Here is a 20,991-nt window from a genome sequence, read left to right as displayed (position 1 = left end):
GGACTGGACCAGCATGATATTTCTGATGCACCAAACATCCAATAAACAAAAAAGCACCGCTGGAATGTCTCAGCCTAGTCGTTATCACAGTTTTCTGGAGAATCCTTAAGGACTACACATTGTGAGCTCGTTCTGCCTAGATAGTCATAGCTCAGGATGGAAAAATATTTGGGTGACATTTATTGTCACATTCCGTTTGATTCAGCTATGGGCAAGCCCTCCTGTCCCAAACCCAAGATTACATGGCATTAGCTTCCATCTAGACATACTCTTTGACCTACCTTGAGAAATCCTCTGAGCCAAGGGCCTGGTGTGTTTAAATTCTGTTCTCTCTCTCTCTTTCTTTTCTTTTTTTTTTTTTTTTTGAGGAAGATCAGCCCTGAGCTAACATCTGCTGCCAATCCTTCTCTTTTTCATGAGGAAGACTGGCCCTGAGCTAACATCCGTGCCCATCTTCCTCTGCTTTATACGTGGGACACCTTCCTCAGCATGGTGTGCCAAGCGATGCCATATCCCCACCCAGGATCCAAACCAGCAAATCCCAGGCTGCTGAAGCAGAATGTGTGAACTTAACTGCTGCGCCACCAGGCTGGCCCTCTATCTCTTTCTTAAGACTATAGTCCACAAAGCTAATTTCTCTTATGCTATCTAATCTTCTCTTTTTTGGTTCTTATTATATAATGTTTTCACATTTCTACCTTTAACTAATGTGCAACATGCAAAATTACGTGTTGACATATGTGGCCAACATTTCTTTGGAAACTCATATGTTTAAAAATTTCCCACTGCTTAGCTTCCAACCTTTCAAGTATTGTGCTCTGAGCAAAATTACTCCAGCTGTGCTGGAGACTCCAGGAAGCACATCTTCCTGAGACCTTCCTGAAGCATTTTTTTCTACCATCGGGACATTTTGATAATAATAATGTATGATACAAATCATTTATTTGTATAACATAATATTTTTAAATAACTTTCCTGTTTTTCTTATTTGCAAAGAATGTTTCCATCAGCTATCTGTTGCTGTGTAACAAGTCACCCAAAATTTAATGGCTTAACCAACAACCATTTGTGTTCATGAGTCTATAGGTCATCAGTTCTGCTCAGCTGGGCCAGGTTCCACTCGTTCTTGCTGGGTTGATCATTCTCCTGCAGTCACTTAGCAGCTTGGCTGGAAACTGGGTGATTGAAAAGGCTGTCTACTACTAGTTTAGCATTAGCAGGACATGTGTCTCTCGTCATCCAGCAGGCTACCGGGCTTGTTCACACAGTGGTGGGTTCCAAAGCAGCAAATGAGGAAGCCCGAATGCACATGTGCTTTCTAAGTTGCCAACCATGTCTCATTTTCTGTGTGCCCATTGGCCAAAGCAAGCCACAAGCCTGGCACAGAATGAAAAGATGTAGAAACATGCCACCTTTGATGGGAGGAGCATCAAAGGCAGGTTGCAAGGGCATGAATACAGGATGAGAAGTAGTTTGTGACCACTTTTGCATTCCACAAGAAACGGCATTATAGATAGAGGGTAAGCTTTGAAGTAGGTACATAATGCACGCTAAGTATAATTATTTTTATCATTAGCATCATCCTTATTATTGCTCATCGTAGCAATCTTCTGAGATGTGCTAGATGTATATATTATTTTCCTTACTTTATAAATGAGAAAACTGAGGCTTAGAGAGATTAAATAACTTGTTATAAATTAAGTTTAGGCCCAGCAATAAAGAAATGATCTACTCCGAGTTTGAGGAAGATTCAGTGTGGGAACTATTTAAAGAGGTGTGGGCGTGACTAGGAAACAAACATGGTGATGGAGCGCCCCGAGACTAGCCACGGAGAGAAGCTTACACTGCCTCCCCCAGGCCTGACGGAACAAGGAAACCAGAACCCAGAAAGAACTTGGACCCTTGGGGGATGAAACACTGCCAAAACCACAGGGCAGAAACAGGAAGGACAGGGAGGGGAAAAATACCTGGGCTGCTCCCTCCCACTCTCCTCTCTTCTGTCAATGCCCCTCTTTGTGCAAAGCAGAAGGCACGCAAGCCCAGGCCTATAGAAATCAGCTTCCCTAGAGCACAGCGCCAGGCAAACACATCAGAAAAGGGTAGAGAATAGATAGCAGGGTACAAACAGAGAGCAATCAATACCTTCAAGGTCACATAAGTCATTCTTAACACATGCAGAAAAGAAACCCCTGTCTATAGAGCCTGAATCCAGAGCTTTTTTCAACTAGAAGATTTAAGTGGTAAATTATTAGATTCTTTTCTTTGACATGTGTTTGCATTAACAGCAAAATACTTCATACCTTTAAAGTTAAATTCAATCACATTTATGTTAATTTAAAGAATTAATAACATATATTCAGCACCAAAATCTAAAAGGACAGCAGAGGATCCTGAGAAAATATATATCATTGCTCTATTTACTATTAAAACTGGTTCAAAGTGAACCCCACAATAACATAGAAACTCTGAAGAAACAGGGAATTTTCACTACAAGAAAGTCTGTTTTATTACTCTTTGTGCCAAGGTAAATGGCCATGTTTTAAATAGAACCCCAGAGAAAAATACATGGTCACCCAAGTCCAAAATCAGAAACTAAGCCTTGATATTTATTCCACTCTTGATCATTTATAAGTATTTCTTACCTACTGCATTTCTGTTAAATATACAGAAAGCTGACAACAGGTATAGTTATGGGTTATTTTGCCTGCAATTTGAACGCCATCGTCTGCATGCTCTGCTGCACTAAATATAATGAAACTCCGTATAGGGAGAGAGAGCACAGCCCCTGAGAACAGAAATGAATTTCAAAAAAGGCAACATTGCTAGAGCTAAACAATCAGAACCTTCCACTGCAGGAGAAACAGGTTGAAAAATGACCTTTACATGAGCTGGTGAAATCGCAAAGTATTTTTTGTTCCCTTCTCAAATATTGTCTGTGTTGGTGAAGCAGAAGGCAGATTCCCCCTGTGGAAAACTGCCACTTTACCAGGGGAAGCAGTTTTTCACAGGCAAATTCTCTGACAGGGACAATTGCTCGTTTGACAGAGCGCACGCTAGGGTTTGGGTGGGAAGGCCAGAGTTTGAGAACAGAGAATGCCATCACCAAACGGAAAATACCACCTCATCGGAGACATTGCAGAGGCTGGTGACGTTCAAAAGTGCAGCCAGAAGACGTTTGCCCAGGAGGACATCTTAGCTCTCCAAGTCCAGCAGTGCTCTGGGGAAACCATCTCTCCTAACCACACTAGTATCTTTCATTTCCCGGTGCTTGGGAGTGTTCAGAATGCTCTCACATTTTTGATCTTCACAGCAATCCTAAAAGATGTGTAAAGCAAATAGTGTTACAGATGAGCAGCCAAAGACTTGGATGTCCGGTGCCTTTTACGAGGCATCCCCGCTGAGCCCAACACCTCTGGCTCCTCATCGTGCGTCTCCCCAGGATGCAACCTGCCTTTCCCGGGTAGCGCCTCGTCCTTGCAGCTTCTCCTTCCACTGTATTGCAGCCTGGGGCTGCTCAGTCTATTCACCTGGTCTCATAACCTCCCCCACTTCCTTTCACGTAAACACTAATTGAACAGAAACAGAGGAGATTTGCTTTCCCATTTTCTCTTGCTTTTTCTACCTTGCTAATTCCTTCTCTCCTTCAATCTCTAGGAAAACCTAATGAAAATGGCAAGAGAAGTAATCATGGGGGATTGAAATGAGGAATCAGTCCCTAGATGGAAAAAAATGGCATGAATTATATAAACATAAGATAACTTTACAGCTCAACCGTTTAGAATTGTAGACCATAGAGCAACACAAAACGTTATATAATTGAGATTCTCTGACATCCTTACATGCAATAAGAAAAGTGAAATCATATAGATATTACTTAGCTGCACGCAATCGTTCGTTCACAGAGAAGACAGCATCTAAAATGAGCACTTCGCGGCAGTTTAACAGCTAGCAAAGCTGAAAGGAATGTTTTTCACAAAGATTGCTTTGATCCGTGATAAGTATTTACAATATGCAGCCAAAGGCTGTGACCATTAAGAAAGATAAAATAAAATGTATCCTACGTGAATTTCCATTAGATCTCAAAGGTAAGAGTAAATTTCTCTCCACTACTTTTCTTATGGCGTTTTTATTCCATTCTTGACAACAGTTGGTGCTGGGCTGAGAATGGTAGAAAAGATGCCAGGGAATTCCCACCTCTTTATGCTTCTACGGTATTTCATCCTGAGCAGGGACAGCAGCCACACAGGGTGCTGGGAGGCCAGCTCATCTGTCATCTCCCTCTTTCTGCCTGGCCACTTAGGGAGAGAAGCTGAAGAGCCTAGAAGGGGTCCAGTTGTCAAATTAGCTGCGTCAGGTGCCCTACCCAGATCTTGCCAAAATTATAGGGAATGTTACTTGGGATTTTCTGTGTCCGTGCAGCCATATACTGGGCCAGGCAAAGTGCCCTGGATACAGTGAATGACAAATAAATTTTGTTGAATGACTAAACAAGCAAATGAGGATTCGGTCCTGTAGGAAGGCTCTCTGTGGGCCTTAGTTGTCCCCTACATTCTATGGAGCAGGAAACCATCCTGGGCTTGCTATAAGAGCACTAGTTTTCAAACTTAAATGTGCAGAAGCATCATCTAGAGTGTTTAGTTAAAATATGGGTTCAGTCTCCATTATCTGAAATCTTACAGAATCCAAACACATGAAATAAAGTGTACCTGGCATCAGGCAAAATGGAACAGAGACCTAAAACTTCAGGAAGAGCCTGCACACCCTCGCTGAGATCTGTTCACCCTCTCCTGTGCCTCTCCTTCCACAGCTGAGCATCCAACACTGATATTATTACCCCCGCGTCCCAAAGCTTAAGTCACTGAATGGGGAGAATTGGATTGTCTCACACGCCTGCAGCTGAAGTTATCAGGGATTGCAGTCAGTACATTCAGCCGGGCTGTGGGCAGGGTGAGCAAGGAGAGGTACATCTAGAATATTCTCTGATGATGGGACTCTGAAAATATTTTTTACATTTTAAAGGTGACTCTGTTTTCTCTGCTTGTTCTGGTCTTGACTCCCTCCTTTCTGGCTCCTGGGACCTTTTCTGTTCTCAGGTTATAGCCAGTTTGTTCACTGAAAGATGCTCTTGTTTAAATAATCATTTTCTCGACTCACTCTGTGTTGATTTTTATCACCATTTGACTCACTGACCTTTCCCGAGCATCTTTGTTTTCTTTAACTTTTTCTTTATTTGCTGCGGCTCTCTCTCGCCCCATACTGTTTCTCCAGTCTCTTAGTGAGCATTAATCTCACCCAAGAGATTGCTTTTAGTTAACCAATTCATACTCTCCCTATTCCAGGTGTGAATGGTCAGAGCAGAAAGGATTCTGGTCCTAGGATATGCCTGCCCCAGTGACCCTTTCTTCAGGTGGACTCCTCTGGACTGGCTGAAACCTAGGTCACTGGAGCCTGTCTGAGCACAAGTATCTTATATGCTCAACATCTAATAGTACATTTTTGGCTTTGGCTCTTTCTGTGGTTTTCTGACAATGACAACAGGCTCTTTAGCAACAATATCAATCAAAATAAAATACATCCAATTCACTCCAAACCCTCAAGTGATTGTAGACGCCGGGAACAACATGGTGAAGGGATTGGAGAGAAGTGTGCGCAGAAACTTAGAAAAACTATTTTCCCCACAGATTCATGGAGAGACTACAGATCTGACCTGAGGACTATATAAATGTGAGATCACAGCATATGAAAACTTTTGCCAATTAATTTTCACAGACACGGGAGTGAGGGTATTACTGTTTGAAGCTGCAAATACTTTACAACTGTAGCCGGCTCAAGAATTTAATACAACTCAGTTGAGCGAGGAAAGAATTTCATACAACTCAGTTGAGCAAGGAAAATGCAGATTCTTTATTTTTTGTCTAATATTTCTCCAGAACCCCCTCCCAATGAGAAAGAGATAATTGTAACTTGCCACTTTAAATTGTCGTTTTCAGATGACTCATCTTGGTGGTACACTGGTGTCTTCCCTCTTCTCAGTTTTATGTAGTTTGGTGTTGGAACATAATGAGAGTGTTACACGACCTTATGTAGTAAAGGAACCTCAGATCTGGCACCAGCTGGTCTGGTCTGACCCAGACTGGCATCTGCTGAAGTGTAACTGAACCCATTTGGTCCTTTGGGGGAATATGCTGGCACTTTCCACTGAAACCACTGATCCTAGAAATTTTCTTAGAGTCCTCACATCCTTTCTAAATGTGTTATCAATTAGACTAGTAGTCTTCTCCTGCCGCTGTTATCCAGGTCTTGCTGTGTTTGGGGAAGAGAAAATGACTCTTGGATCTACTGGGCAGTATTTTTCTTATTTTTCTCACTACAAACTGACTCAAGGCAAAAGTCCATGTGGATCTCAACGGAAAGAGAACTTGAAGAGTGATGTCCATAGTGAAGCAAAAATGAAAGCAGAAAGAAATTCCTCTTTTAAAATAGATCTTTCTCCATTCTTTGCTCTCTCAACCACCCACATGGTTTTTGTGACATCAAGGACAAGTGTGTGGATCCCACTCTCCACTCTCAAACTCCCCAGAAACAGGATATCAGATTTCCACTGGCTTAGAGGAGGGCTGGCGACGTTAGAAGGCAAAAGATACGGCTGCTGTATTAGTCAGGGTTCTTTAGAGACACAGGCTAATAGGATATAGAGAGAAAGACTTTTATTATAAGGAATTGGCTCACACGATTATGGAAGCAAAGAAGTCTCGCTATCTGTAGTCAGCAAGCTAGAGACCCAGGAGAGCTGGTGGTGTAAATTTAGTCCAAGTGCAAGAGAAGACTGATGTCCCAGCTGGAGAATAGTTTGGCAGAGAGGGTGAATTCTTCCTTATCCCGCCTTTCGTTCTCTCCAGGGCCTCCAACGGATTGCATAGGGTTCACTCACATTGGGGAAGACAGTCTACTCCATTCGGTCTATTGATTCAAGTGTTAATCTTATCCAGAAACACCCTCACACACAGCATACGTCTAGAATAATGTTTAACTAAATGTCTGGGCACCAGGTGGCCTAGTCAAGTTGATACATAAAATTATCCATCACACCTGCCGTAAAGAGTGGGCTGTTGACTCAGCAGAGGCGATATCAGGACATGAGGCAGAGAATTTGAATGAGAATTTCCAATAGCAGTCATGTGACTGTTGAAGTCCGATAAATGATAGGTTGCACTGATCTGAGGTGGATGTAATGAACCTTGTTATGAACTACACATCATGCTGAAGTTCTATACATTCCTGTGTCATGAATTCCCGAGCAGCAAGATGACTCCAATTAACTCCGTTCTCTTTTCCCTTACACGGACATTACTAAGCAGGAAAAGTAAAGTACCCAAGATGAGACTGGAGAAGCACAACATAGTAAATCATGTTTTAATGACATTAGCTGTCTTTTAAAATACAAGTATAAATTGATGGCGTTTAGAGCAGACTAACCCCTTAAATGGAACTGTAAGTCAAAGCTTAGTTATGAACTTCTATATTTGAAAGAGACCTTATGAATCATGTAGCCGAACCTTCTTACTTTAAAAACAGAAATACTGACACTCAAAAATGCTAAGGATAGGATAAGTAATATTTTTTTCATTTATACAACTTCCATTTAACCTCTTTTTTAAAGTTTTCAATATCAGGGTCTCCTTTGTCATTTATTTGTTCCATCATTTGATGTGTGTGGGAATCTAGACACTTTATTTGAGGTGGATTGGAGGTGAAGGTGGATCAGGGGTAGAGGTGGAGAATAGATTCAGATATGAAAAGGAGTTGTATTCCCAGGAGTCAGTACCATAAGAAATACTGAATTGTTTCTTCTTTGTCTCTATATTTTTAGGGAGATTTTTGAGTCAATGTGATTTTCTTTCATTTCATTTCTTGTTTTAAGAGTCTACTTGGGAAGAAATCATGTAAAAATCAAGGAGATGAGATGTTAGAAGTGCTATATTCCAGGTTTATAGCTGATTCATCAGGGGAAAGAGAGAAGATCGGTCAATTCTTAAACTAAGATACATGACTGTGAACCTCAGTGAGCACTAAAATTGTAAAATTGTAAAATGTATAAAATTGTATAGGTCAGAGATATCCAGGGCTAATATACAATGATTGATACTTTTCATGGGGAAATACAGATTCCATTTCTTAGCTTCTACTTTGAAGATGATTCAAATTATCTGTTCACCATATTTTCCATTCAGACTTTTTAAAGAAATACAATGTAAAGTTTAAATGAAGTTAAAAAATTAAGGTTTCAAATTTACTAACCTGGAATGAGTGACATTTGAGATTATAAAAAAAAAAATCTAGGTAATTGCATTTAAAATTCTTTAATTTTTAAAATTTAAGTAGATTCATTTTTTCACCATGGCACTAAATTTGAATTTCTATTTCAAAATAAATGAAAAAACTGTAGGTTAAACATACGCCCACATCTTTCATAATACCAATCAGTATTTGCCCTCCATATCTTAGAATGATTTGTGTTGTGCCATTTTACTGGGTGGCTCATTTTGATAATGGCAGTAAAAGGCTAAAAGTTGTACTCTATCAGTGATCCATCAACTAAAAAGCTCTAAAGAAAATTTTAACATGATAAGGATAACCAATTTAATAATTCTCAATCTCTAAAGGGGGTATTTTATTATATATTTCATACAATCATCTACTCACAAGTTTTTAAATGAAATGATAAATACATGTATATATGTATATAATGAGATAAATACATTTTACATATAATGAGAGCAAATGCAATTCATGAGTTAATGTTCGTTTACTTATATCTTTTTTTAATATGATGTTTAAAAAGATTGTCAAGAAGTTAATACACTGCCTGACCCCTGGTTAGCTGGTGTTCAAAAGAATGTTAATGAGTGAACAAATAAAACCTAAGGAGAAAAGATAAGCCTTGATCAATATAAAATCAGGTATAATCTTCAATTTCTTTTCTATTTTGGCTGTAATTTCATCTATAGTCACTTGAGACACTGAAAGTATCTTTCACGTAATTAAAATATTACCTTAATTAACTATATTTAGAGCAAAAAGAATAAAAATGTAATTTTTAAACCTTAATTACATGCTCTTTTGCTCTGAGGGAATATAATGATCTCATTGTGAGGTTCCCCTCAAAATGATGAGGAGAAGCATAACCTCTAATTCAGTGACTAAATATTACTAACTTGCATGTTAAACTGTAAAAATTTCCAAACCATAACTTGGCAGTCAAATTCGGCTTAAAAGGGAGTATCATTTCTAAATGATAGAATGTAAACTTTCATTTGACTTGCTTTATTCTTTTCTCTTCCGTAGAAAAACAGGTTTGAGTATATATTGGTAGCTGTTTCATATGATACACACACAGCCTCTCTCAAGCAATTTTAAAATGACCCAGCGTACATCAGTTGGCAACATAACACTGGATCAGTTCTCTGTTTCCCTTTTGACTGTTTGGTCTCCTCCATTCAGAAGAATGCACTAACACCATAGGATCATGCTTCAAAAAAAAAATGTTGCTCTCTTTTACATTTTAATTTGCTTTGTTTTTCCTATCAGGAACTATCAAATCAATATTGATCAGGTAGCCATCTTATTGATAATTTTCAAGTCATTTTGGTCCCAAACATAGATGGAGTGCGTTGGGTGCCTGTTGTAATCGACGCTGGGGGTTAAGGATGTTAAAACTCATAATCCTCAAAGAGTATCCAACATTTTTACGATAAAGCCACAGGGAGAGATATATATAGGATGAATAGAAAATTAGCTGTGAACCTTTTTAAATTTTTTTTCACTAAACTTTCATAAACATAAAATGCAACTGTATGATAATGATAATGGTAATAATTTGTGATCATGTATTGAGATAATTAAATAGCAATTAAAGTCTTATGACTTGTTTTACATCTTCACACAGTGGACTTTTCAGTTCTCAATTTTTGAGGCAGAAAGAAAAGTCAATAGAAGAGCATCTTTCATTTATATTTTTTCAAGGATTTGCTAAAGCCAAAATTTCAGACTCTTTCAGGGAGACTCAATTGGCTTTTCCATTGAGTTGAAAAATCAAAAAGAGAAAATTTGGAAGTAAGAAAAAGTAAATAGAATAGAAGAAAATTAAAACTTTGAAAATATGGAGCTATTGTAATTAATGTGATTGTCATTCGGCCCTCAGTGAGTACACAGATGGAGGAATTGTAGAATTTTGGAACAAATTTGTACCTTGGAGATCACTTAGATCAACTCTTTCATTAAAAAACTTAATTTTATAAGGAATGAAAACAGCTTTTCACAAAGCTAATTTGCAGCAGAGCTGGACTAAAATCAAGATTTCTTTGTAAGCCTGAGTTTCTCAGCTTGTTTGAGGGGAATCATAGTAGCCGTAAGGCACTGACAGTGAGTTCAACCCAGAACAGTTACCATATGCATTAACTGTGGGGCCATACAGAAACCCAGTCAAGAGGCAGATAGTGGGGCAAATGTTCTGGTGTACCTTCCTCCTTGCGGAGGACTTGACATGAAGCTGGGAGTGCAGGGAGGGTTTGATTCCAACTCAACAGTTTGGTTGATTGATTGATTGACCTTAATGTGCATTTTACTGGTACATCCATTGAGATATATGTCTTAGGAAGCTGAATTGACAGAAGAGGAACAGTGGCAAAGAGGGAGAGAGCCTTCAAAATGTTTTATCCTAAGCCCTGTCCTGAGCTCTCTCCACTACAAAAATCTTCATAATTAAAGAATTATGCATGTTTTTCTGCTTTTCGTCTTGAACGGAAGCAAGCTTGCATAATGATAATGAACTTACCCTCCAAAATCCCGTGGCTAGGTTCAGATCACAGCTCAGCTACTTAAATTTTAATGACTGGGCAAATTCCTTCACCTCCTTAGGATGGTGTTTTCTGTAAAATGGGAGGCAGTGAGGGCCTTGTCAGGTGTGATGAGGCCCAATGAGGTAATGCACATACTGCATTTATCTCTGTGCCTGGCACAAGTTGGTGCTCCATGGAGGCTGGCTATTATCATTCTCATCATTGCTATGATTGTTGTTGTTATTTCAATACATTACAAACCAGAGCTCTCTGCAAACCTGGTCCTCTTAAAAATTGCATCAGATGTTTGTGCTACACTGGAAAGAGATTAAATGTATATAAAAATGTATATAAAGTATGTGTGTAGGTTCCAATTTAAATTGGAAGGGAGGCCCTTAATGATCAGTTCAGTATTTTGTAAGTTTAACAGTAAAAGTGCATTTGCTAAGTGACAGAGACTGAGCTAAGCATATTCTAAACACCACATCTTCACAAAAAAAAAAAAACTTGTGAGAATCCTCTGACCCTTGCTTTAAAAATTAATGTTAATTTAATTTTAATGAATTAAATTCAGTTAATAAATCAATAAGATTCCTTTATCTGTGATTATTTACATAAAGAAGTATCAGTGAAAAGTGTCCCAACCATACTTCTATGTCTGTCCTCTTCACTTTGCCCCCAATACCTAACACAATGACTAGTTTCTTGTGCCTTCTTGCAGAATTTAATGTACCTATGAGCAAAGATGTGTACAAATTCTCTCCACACATATTTTTTGTAACAAAAATGTTAATACACTATACATATTATTTTCACTTTGTTTTTTTATTTAGCAATATGTTTTAGATATCTGACCATTTCAGTACCAGTAGTAATAATAGTAGTATTTAATGAGTAATAAGTTACCAACACAGTTTTGAGATTTACATATATTAATTTGAGGTTTACATATATTAATTCACTATTCATAGGAAAAAATCCTCTGAAAAAAATACTGACATTATACCTATTTTATATATGAGAAGTTATCTGTGTTGCGAGCTTCAAATATTTTTCCTAGTTTTTATTTTTCTTTTGATATTTTATGGTTTCTTTCTTATTTTGTAAAAAGATTTTTTCACAGGCAGATTTATCCATTTGTTCTTTTGTCACTTTTTGCCTTGGATCATAACTTGAAACCCCTTCCTCTTTCGGAGTTTATGTAGGAATTCTTCCCTATTTTCTTCTAGTACTTTTTTTCATTTTCTTTCTTTGGAATTTATATCAGTGGAGGTAGAGACATGGATCCAAATATTTTTCAAAATGACTAGTGTCCAAACACAGTTGATTGAAGAGTCCAGCTTTCTCTCACAGATTTGAGATTATACTTTCATCACATATTTAACTCTCCTAGAAAATTGGGACTATTTGTGGACTTTCTCTACTCTTGCTTTTGTCTGTATGTACATTTTGCTTGTAGTTCCTTACCACAGATCAAAGTCTGACTCTGGAGCTCAGAGAGAGAAACATCAGCCTTTTCATAGCTGCTACAAAAAAGTAAAATGCTAGCATTGTTAAATGACAATAAAGATTAAACTGTTAACGGAATAAAAGTGCTAATTGGTTTTAACTGCTCTGCAGAAAAGCTGTGCTTTTAAGAATTTCATTACTTTCTATAATTAAACATTAAATTTTAAATACTGACTAGAAACACCAGTGGGTTTTCAGGCAAGAACTTCCTGTCTTCTCCATTGCTTCTGTTCTTCTCCATTGCTAAAATGTCTGTGTGCATGGAGGATAAATATTTCGTCATTAAATATGTATACAGTATTGCAAAACTTACAATGAGAATGAAATTATACAGCTGTGAAGACAGACAAAATCACCAGAGATCTACAAGTTCATCTGTAGCAAAATTTTATCTGAAGACCTGCAGAGAGTTATTTTAAAGTCTCCATTTTCACTTTTTAAAAGTAAAGTATTCTTATAACTTTTGATTTGGTAAATTTCTTTTGCTTGTTATTTGGAAGGAAGCCTGGAATTATTAAGCCATCTACTCATAAAGAGCTAAGTTAGAGACTTAAAGCCTGGAAACAGAGGACAGTGGTCTAATGGTTACCTGGTAGGGGCTTTTTCTCAAGTGGAATTGCCTCCAGGGCACCATATTTTAGGGCCGCTTGTCCCCTTGAAGGCGTCTATGAGAACCATGCGTAGTGGAGTGCCTCACTGGGAGTTCAGTGTCCTGTGAAGACATACATTCACCTGAACTCTACTATTCCTTCCTTATTAGAACACAGCAGAGAGAAGATGGACAGTACTTTATTTCAAGTGATTCTGGAATTGAGTGGTGAGATGGGATAAGAAAGAGAGAGTACTCTCTTAGATCCCTAGAGGAGTGGAATTTGAAAAAGAGCCATTTAGGGAAAAGACTAAAAAAAATTATTATGTCAAGATATACAACATGCTGACTGCCTTGGGTGGAAGGGTCCCCAAGACCACTCTCAGGCTCAGCAATTCTCTAGAAAGACTCACAAGACTCAGGAAAAGCCATTATACTGACGGTTATGGTTCCTGCAGTGAAAGGTGCCAATTCAAACCAGCCAAGGGAAAAGCACAGGGATGAAGACCAGGAGAGACCAGAAGCAAGCTTGCAGGGTCCCCGAGTACAGTCTATGGGGACATACTCAATTCTCCCAGAATGACGTGTTATAACACATGTGAGGTGTTGTCAACCAAGGAAGCTCCCCCAAGCCTTGGCATCCAAGATTTTTATTGACGGTCAGTCACACAGCTGTGCAGTGTCCACAGGACTGAGCTCGACAACTCAGACTCCAGTCTCCACCAAAGGCAAAACAGGCATTCACCACAAGTCACATTGTTAGGATGCACTCATTTGGTCAAACTGGTACAGTGTGGCCAAGGCCTCAGGCACATGCAAACTCTTATCAGGCTGAATATTCCAAAAGCTGAGAGGTTACATTCTATAAGCCAGCCAAGGAGCCATTTGGAAAAAAGGACTTTCTTTGTAATGTGCAGGGTTTGAGCGACCCATACCTGCTAAATTAATCCTTTCCTGCCCACTGTCACGTTAGTTCGTTTAATTAAAAGGAAAAAAACTATCTTGTGACAAAGTCTTGTTGTCCCCATTTTATAGACGAGGGGTAAGGAGATAAAGTAACTTGCTCAGGTCAATCCCCTGCTGACTTCCCCTTGGCCCCATTCCTCTCCTGGCAGCACTTACCAATTGAAAGTGTTGGCCTTTGAACAATGTAGCGGCCTTCCCCACTACTTGAAAAGCCTCGGAGGCAAAGACCCTTGTATATTTTTCCCTCTTTTTCATCCCCAGGCTTAAGACAGCACCTGGCTTATAGTTCTTGATAAATATGCGATAAATCAATATGACAGGCCATGACATCATGGTTGAAATTTTCCCGTTAGTCTCCAGGTCCTATAGTATTATAATGTCCTTTATATCATCATGTCAAAGAAAAAAAGAAAACACCTGGAAATAAGAGTGTCAGTCCTACTTACCTGTTAGAATTGTTATGAAGCCCTGTAGACTATTCTTTAAAGCTGAAAGGGACCTTAGAGATTATATTCTTTAACATTTTATTTTAAATAAGAAAAAGTATTAATTTTATGCAAATACCTTCAATAGAATTCCAGCTTGGAGTCAGGACACATATTCATTTCCATATACTCACTTTTTCTCTGAATAAATGCAATTGAGGAATGTGCATTTTGGTGACAAGGGGGTTAGGATATTCAAATGCAACTAGCACCTCTATCTTAGGTCTTCCCAAGTTAAGACAAAGATTCTTTTAGTTTTTTAGTTCTTTTTGTCGTTTTCTTCCTTTCTAAGCCTCTGCTTCATGTGTCACAGTCTTAGGCTGCGCAAATATGGCTTCTAATTTATCCTCATTTGGGTCCCACTCCCCTTTAATGAAATAGTAACCCGTGGAAAGAGTTCTACTGGCCAGTTCTTCTCAAACTATCATGTGCATGTGAATCACCTGGAGATAGTGTTGAAATGCAGATTCCAATTCAGTCCTCTGGACAGGCTCCAATGATGCAGGTGTGCTAGTCCACTACCAAGGCAGCAGCCATCAAGATCATTTTATCTGTCCCCTTATCGTCTTCTCTAGTACTGGCTTGCTATCACAAAACTGTTTAGACATATAAGAAAAAAAATCTCCATATCTGTTCCTTACCACCCCCAAAAGAACATGTTTCAAACAAAAACCTGGGAAACCTAAACTGTTCATCCCAACACCACTGACAAAAGTCATAAATACAAGCCAATTTTACCGAAGAGTTTTGACTTCCGCTCGGTTTTAGGTACCTTCTAACTAAAATGGCTTTGTTTTTTTATGCTAGCTTGTTTTTATTCCTTGTTTCTTGATCAAAGAATGAAGTTAACTTAGGTTTTTATTTTAGAGGCTAGAAAACCCTTACTGTCAGCTTTCAATCTCCCTCCCTGGGAAGAGTTAAGTTCCAGGAAGTGGATAAGTGTTGGACCTTTTACCTCTCAACGACTGAGTATGAAATAACAATTTGTGTCTTCATTATCTCGTTTCCCAAGGCAAATAAGCAGTGTTTTTCAGATGACAATGAACAAAACTCAACCTCAAACAAGAAACGCTCACTACTTATCAATGGTTTTCATGCTCCTGCTGTTGGATTGCTTTACTCCTCTGAATCAACAAAGAAAGCTCATTTGTTTTACTTTGTGAAAACCCTTCATTTTTCCCCCAGACTTTCCATTTCACGCTGTGTGAATTTTATTGAGATCTCTTTCACAGAAGCTAAGTGCTGGCTCTGTGGGGCCTTAACGGATGGCATTCACAGTCTCTGTAATGTCTGAATCCTCTTGAGACACTTCTTTTCTACTGAAACTCCTTGGAGAATCATAGAGAAGAATCTAAAATCTTTTTGGTACTGGAAGATGTAGTTTGGCGTCATGAACTTTTTGTGCAAATCTTTTGATGTTGTTACCGCACAAAATTGGGGTTCTCTTTCCTCATGTGCATAAATGGCCAATTAACTACAACATCAGCCTTTGGGAAAAGAGATCAGCTTGGTTCTGTGAGATCGCCCTGCAGGGAGGCAAGGGGCATGTGCCCTCAGCTGTGTCTCCCCAATTCAGGATTTGGGGTAAAATTTAAGAGGTTAGGGAAAACAGGCTGGCACATGGACATGCTGGTGGGACAGGTTTTGATTAGTGGCCTTCAAGCAATTATGGTAAGGTTTTAGACATTTATGACAGGGTTCTAAACATGCATGATGAGGTTCTAAACTTTTTTTTTTTTTTAAAGATTGGTACCTGAGCTAACATCTACTGCCAATCCCCCTGTTTTTTTTTTTCTGCTTTTTCTCCCCACATCCCCCCAGTACATAGTTGTACATTCTAGTTGTGGGTCCTTCTAGTTGTGGTATGTGGGATGCCGCCTCAACATGGCCTGATGAGCAGTGCCATGTCTGCACCCGGATCCGAACTGGCGAAACCCTAGGTCGCCGAAGCAGAGCACGCAAACTTAACCGCTCGGCCACAGGGCCGGCCCCTAAACTTTTATGATAGGGTTCTGAACATTTTTGATGAAATGGGGAAGGAAGTTTAATACCATATCTTCCTGAATGAGGAACTTCTCACTTCCGATAAGAGTCCGACTTTCAAGTTCCAGTCATGTCCTGGTCCTTGGGTTCCGTAGGAAGGAGGATCTTTGGTTCCGTGGTTATTTCAGGTCTAGATTTCCTCTTCTGTGCGTGCTCTGGCCATGCGACTTGGCACATTTTCTGAAAGGCAATTCTTAATTACTCTGTTGATAAGAGATGAGGTCAGTTGAACTGGTCCTGAAGACCTGTGGTTACACTGTTATAACCTGAAAAACCAACAGCACAGCAATCCAGTTAGCGTCCAATATCTGAGTAGGAACATCATATTGATATTGATTGGGTCTTTCCAAAAGCCTCCGATTATTTTTAAAAGCTAGCTTAAAATATTAATTTAAACTATTTGTCTTTGTTAAGAAAACTGACCTGTAATCCTGTTGCCTAAGAAATTGTCCATGGTTTCATTCCAATAAAAATTACATTTGAAAAAGTAGTTATAATTAAATAATTGAAAAATAATTTGTTTTCTGATTTTTTCCTCTTGAATTTACTTTATAAGAATTTTTAATATTAATTTATGCTGGCAGAAATGTCATAGTAATAGCTGTATAATAGTCCAGATAAAAATACTAAAATTAAGCCAACCATTTCTCCACAGTGGATTTGAGGTTACTTCCATACTTTATCTATGTTGAAAATAGTAATAGCTAACACTTTTGAGCACTTAATATGTGCTAAACAGCACTATAAATATTTTGTATGTCAAGTCTTTTAACTGTCATAAGGATCTTATGAGATGGTACTATTATTTTTCGTACATTAGAGGTGTATAAGGGGACTCAGGCAAGTTATTCAACCTGCCCAAAGTCACACTGCTGGTAAGTGGCAGAGCCAAAATTCAAACCAAATGTTCTAATATGCAAATAGAGTCTCCTTTACGCCATGTTGTTTTCTAGGTTGTACCAAGATTTACTTAAGGATTACTCAGTTTAAATAAAAGCTTCGGCCTATGTATGCAAATTCATAAACTAGGAAATGTATAGTCTCCTCCTTGGTCCTACTGCAATAAGCATAAAATTGCATATTTTTCTTGAGTTCTTAAATGTCAAGCAGTATCAAGTCGTAGGAGATAGTGCTGTGATGTCACAAATGTGAAAATCCTTAAAGAAAATGACCATTTGTTTGTACTCTTTAAGTACCGGTAAGACGTGCATTGCAATAATCTAAACCACTTTTATCTGTTCCTTTACACTGTTGTGAATGCTTCATCTTTAAAAACCCAAAAATACATGGATTTTCACCCTTAGTTTTGTTCTCGAGTATCATTTAAAGACTCACTTGTGGGTTGGGTGGTTTGGTTTAGGACAAATCTGCTTCACTAACTGCTATGACAGTCACAGAGGAGGGTAGCACAGGGAAAAGGCATCTTTTACATGGAGAACTGTTACGCACTTGAACACATGAAGACCCATCTCTTTCCCTATCTCTATTCTCACAGAATGTGTGACACAGGAGAAGGACTATTCACTTTTCAAACAAGGGAAGGAGAAATGATCTATCAGAAGGTCCATTCTGCGACACTGGCCATAGCTGAGCAACATGAAAGATTAATGCTAGAAATGGAGCAGAAGGCCCGGGTAAGGCTCCTTCCTTGGTAACCTAATAGCTTGGAAATGAATGTCACGAGGTCTGATGCACATCGTGTATATGTGGGTCCATTTATGTAGCACCTTGGTGTCTACCCCTATCCTGGTCCAAGAGCTCGTCCCGTTTACTGAATCTCATCTCTCTAATACCCTTTTTAGCATATGACAAAAGATGTTATCTGTGGCCACTAAGAGAGAACTCTGCACTCAATGTGTCTACTTATGACTTGTTGCCTGGTTACCCAAAAAGGGGTGGAATGCATAGAGAATGAAACAAGAAGCAATACTTTCTGCATCTCTCCACATAGAAATGGACGATCAGAGATTCAAATGTGGGTCCAAAATAACTAGGAAAATGAAGTTACTACCAGAAAGGATTCCACTTTCCTTTTTGTCTTTATATTTATTCTGGAGTCTCTGAAACTTCTAGCTTTTTCTGTACATGTTTCAGAGCCAATAATAAAATGTTTGCAGAAGGTGCTTATACTGATTACCAACAGAATGATTTGTCTATTATCCTGTCCTGGAGCTATACTGCAGTTTCAGGATCAAGGCAAGAAATAATTTAGTAAAGAATCTGAATTAGTAAATTTTACAAGTAGCTGAAAACAAAAAATTGTAAGCCTTACTACTAACTTCCTTCAAAAGCAAACAATGGAAGGATTATTGGCAATAATCTTCAGAGGTGAATTTTCTCTCTTCCTTCGGGTTTTATAGAGAGGCGTCAGATTTCATCTGTGAGAGGACAGGTGGAGGACAGGGAAGCAGGTGGATCATTCACCAGAAAAGCACCCATGATTCTATTCCAGTTTAAAGACTACAGAGTTCTATATGTAGTATTATATTGGTTTTGATTTTTTAAATGCTCAATTACATAATATTTTGAAGTATAAAAGAAAATTATCTTTTAAATATAAGAAAACAAAGAAGATGTAGTTTAACAAATGATCTTTTATTATTCTTAATGCATTTCTAATGTTCTCAATATTACATACACATTTTTATCTCTCTATCTAAGGTATGGTTTAATGAGCCTTCCTAATTCCTAAGGGTGACAAATGCAAATCAGGCTTATAGGACATTTGGCCTTCCATGGGGAGGAAGGAGTAGCTTGAACAGTAGTGGGTTTATTAATATGACTCTGGGATTAAATGAAGAACCACCAATAAGAGGTTGATATGACTTAGTCTTCTTGAAAGATTTGGGTTAAATTTAAACCATTATAACACTTATCTAATCAATGTGACATTTTTCTAGTGGCTTAAATCAAGTGAAAAAATATAACTATAAAATTTCAAATTATTTCAGAATCTTGAACATTCATTTCAGCCCATATTTGCAATCTGCTGATGCTCCTTTGCAACCAGAGTTAACACTCGTGATATCACTTGCTATTAGTTAACAATTGGAGTTCTTCTTTAGTTATAGTTGTTCTGAACAGGCAAAATGCTCATAAGTAGAGTCATTTTAAATTATATTTTCATGACGGAAATTCCAAAAGCTCTTTCATGCAACTGTTTAATTATCTGCCATAAAGGAGAGCACTCAGTTTGTGTCCTGGGTTCACATCCCAATTTCACTACTTATTGGCTTTGTAATCTTGGGCAAATTATTTAACCTCTAAATGTCCATTTTCCATTATTTGTAAAATGGGACTATGATAGTTCTACTTACTTGGTTGTTATGAAGTATTTACACATTAATATATATGAAGTGCTGAGAACAGACCTAGCACCTAGACATACCACGAAATGTTCATTATTATGATGGTAATCCATCTATAGGAGTATTTTTGAATAATTATAAGACTTGCAACGTTTGTGAAGACACTAAATTGTTTTTCCCAGGTGTAGCTAAATAATATCTTTGAATTCCTTTCAAGTATGTCTAACAATCTCGTGCCAAAAAACTTGCAAAATGAAATTTAATTCACATTTGCTGTTGATGCTGTTGTGTGTTCATCATGTCCTGTGCCACTGAGAGGCAAGTCCGGGAGAGGAACGAAGCAATTGCTGTGAGGGAGTTAGAGATGGCCTACCAAGATCCGCTTACCACTTACCAAGATCTCAGGCAATCTCAAGCTGGAGGGGTACACCATGGATCTGGTGCTCGAGATGGAAGGGAAAGTGGGGCAAATGTTTAAACAGCAAGCTCAGTACCACTCAACAACTAGAAATCACAAAATCAGAGATTCCATCAACTTGGGGCATGCATGTAAATGGAGCATTTGGTTTAATTTTTGAAAGGATTGCACCGCTATGCTTTTCTCTGAAAGTTAATACTAATAAAACTAATCTATATCTAGTCTATTGTTTAGAATAAGCTGAGCTAATGATGCTTTTCCTAGCGCATGCTACTATAACATGAAAACTGTCCCAATTCCCCAAATTCTAGGACCATTTGCAAAGGTTTCCAGATATCCAGACACAACTTTTTCTTTTTATTCTGAGACCTCCTCTACATACATAAAATTCTCTTAAAAAAGAAGTTCCAACAAGTATGAAATAATACTTAAATACCCTCCATCTAACGCTTCATTAGCTCTTTAAAATAAAATGAATGCCTGTGCTATAAACTAGTCAAAAATATAACTTTGGAGTTGGAAAGATATCAAAAAAACTATTTAAGATACAAAAACGTACTTCATTTATTATGTGTCTACTACAAAATAAGATGGCACTGTTCATTGGCTTTCCAGTTATAAAACTGCGCCATGTGAGATTGATCAGATAGAAGATGTTTACATATTTTTAGGATAATTAAACAGATTTTATAAGATTAAATTACTGAGGAGCTAATAAGCAACGAATGCCCCAAATATAGTTGTTCAAGCAACTGAAGCATTTACTCATCCTTTTTTTTCTGCTTGAGGAAGATTAGCCCTGAGCTAACATCTGTGCCAATACTCCTCTATTTTT

The 20,991-nt window shown here is 38.2% G+C and overlaps 1 protein-coding gene across 1 annotated transcript in view; it reads left to right on the top strand.

Moving 5' to 3' along the window:
- The window catches only part of DOK6 (docking protein 6), a 400,855-nt gene that overhangs the window by 289,298 nt on the left and 90,566 nt on the right, over positions 1-20,991 (top strand). Inside the window, exon 6 of the mRNA XM_046672318.1 lies at positions 17,926-18,064. Within this exon, the coding sequence (XP_046528274.1) occupies positions 17,926-18,064 (139 nt within the window). The remainder of the gene's footprint in view (positions 1-17,925; positions 18,065-20,991) is intronic.

The sequence above is a fragment of the Equus quagga genome, chromosome 9, assembly GCF_021613505.1.
Source record: "Equus quagga isolate Etosha38 chromosome 9, UCLA_HA_Equagga_1.0, whole genome shotgun sequence".
NCBI classification, from domain to species: Eukaryota; Metazoa; Chordata; class Mammalia; order Perissodactyla; family Equidae; genus Equus; species Equus quagga.
The sequence above is the reverse complement of the archived record's forward strand: the minus strand, read 5'-3'. Positions and strand labels throughout refer to the sequence as shown.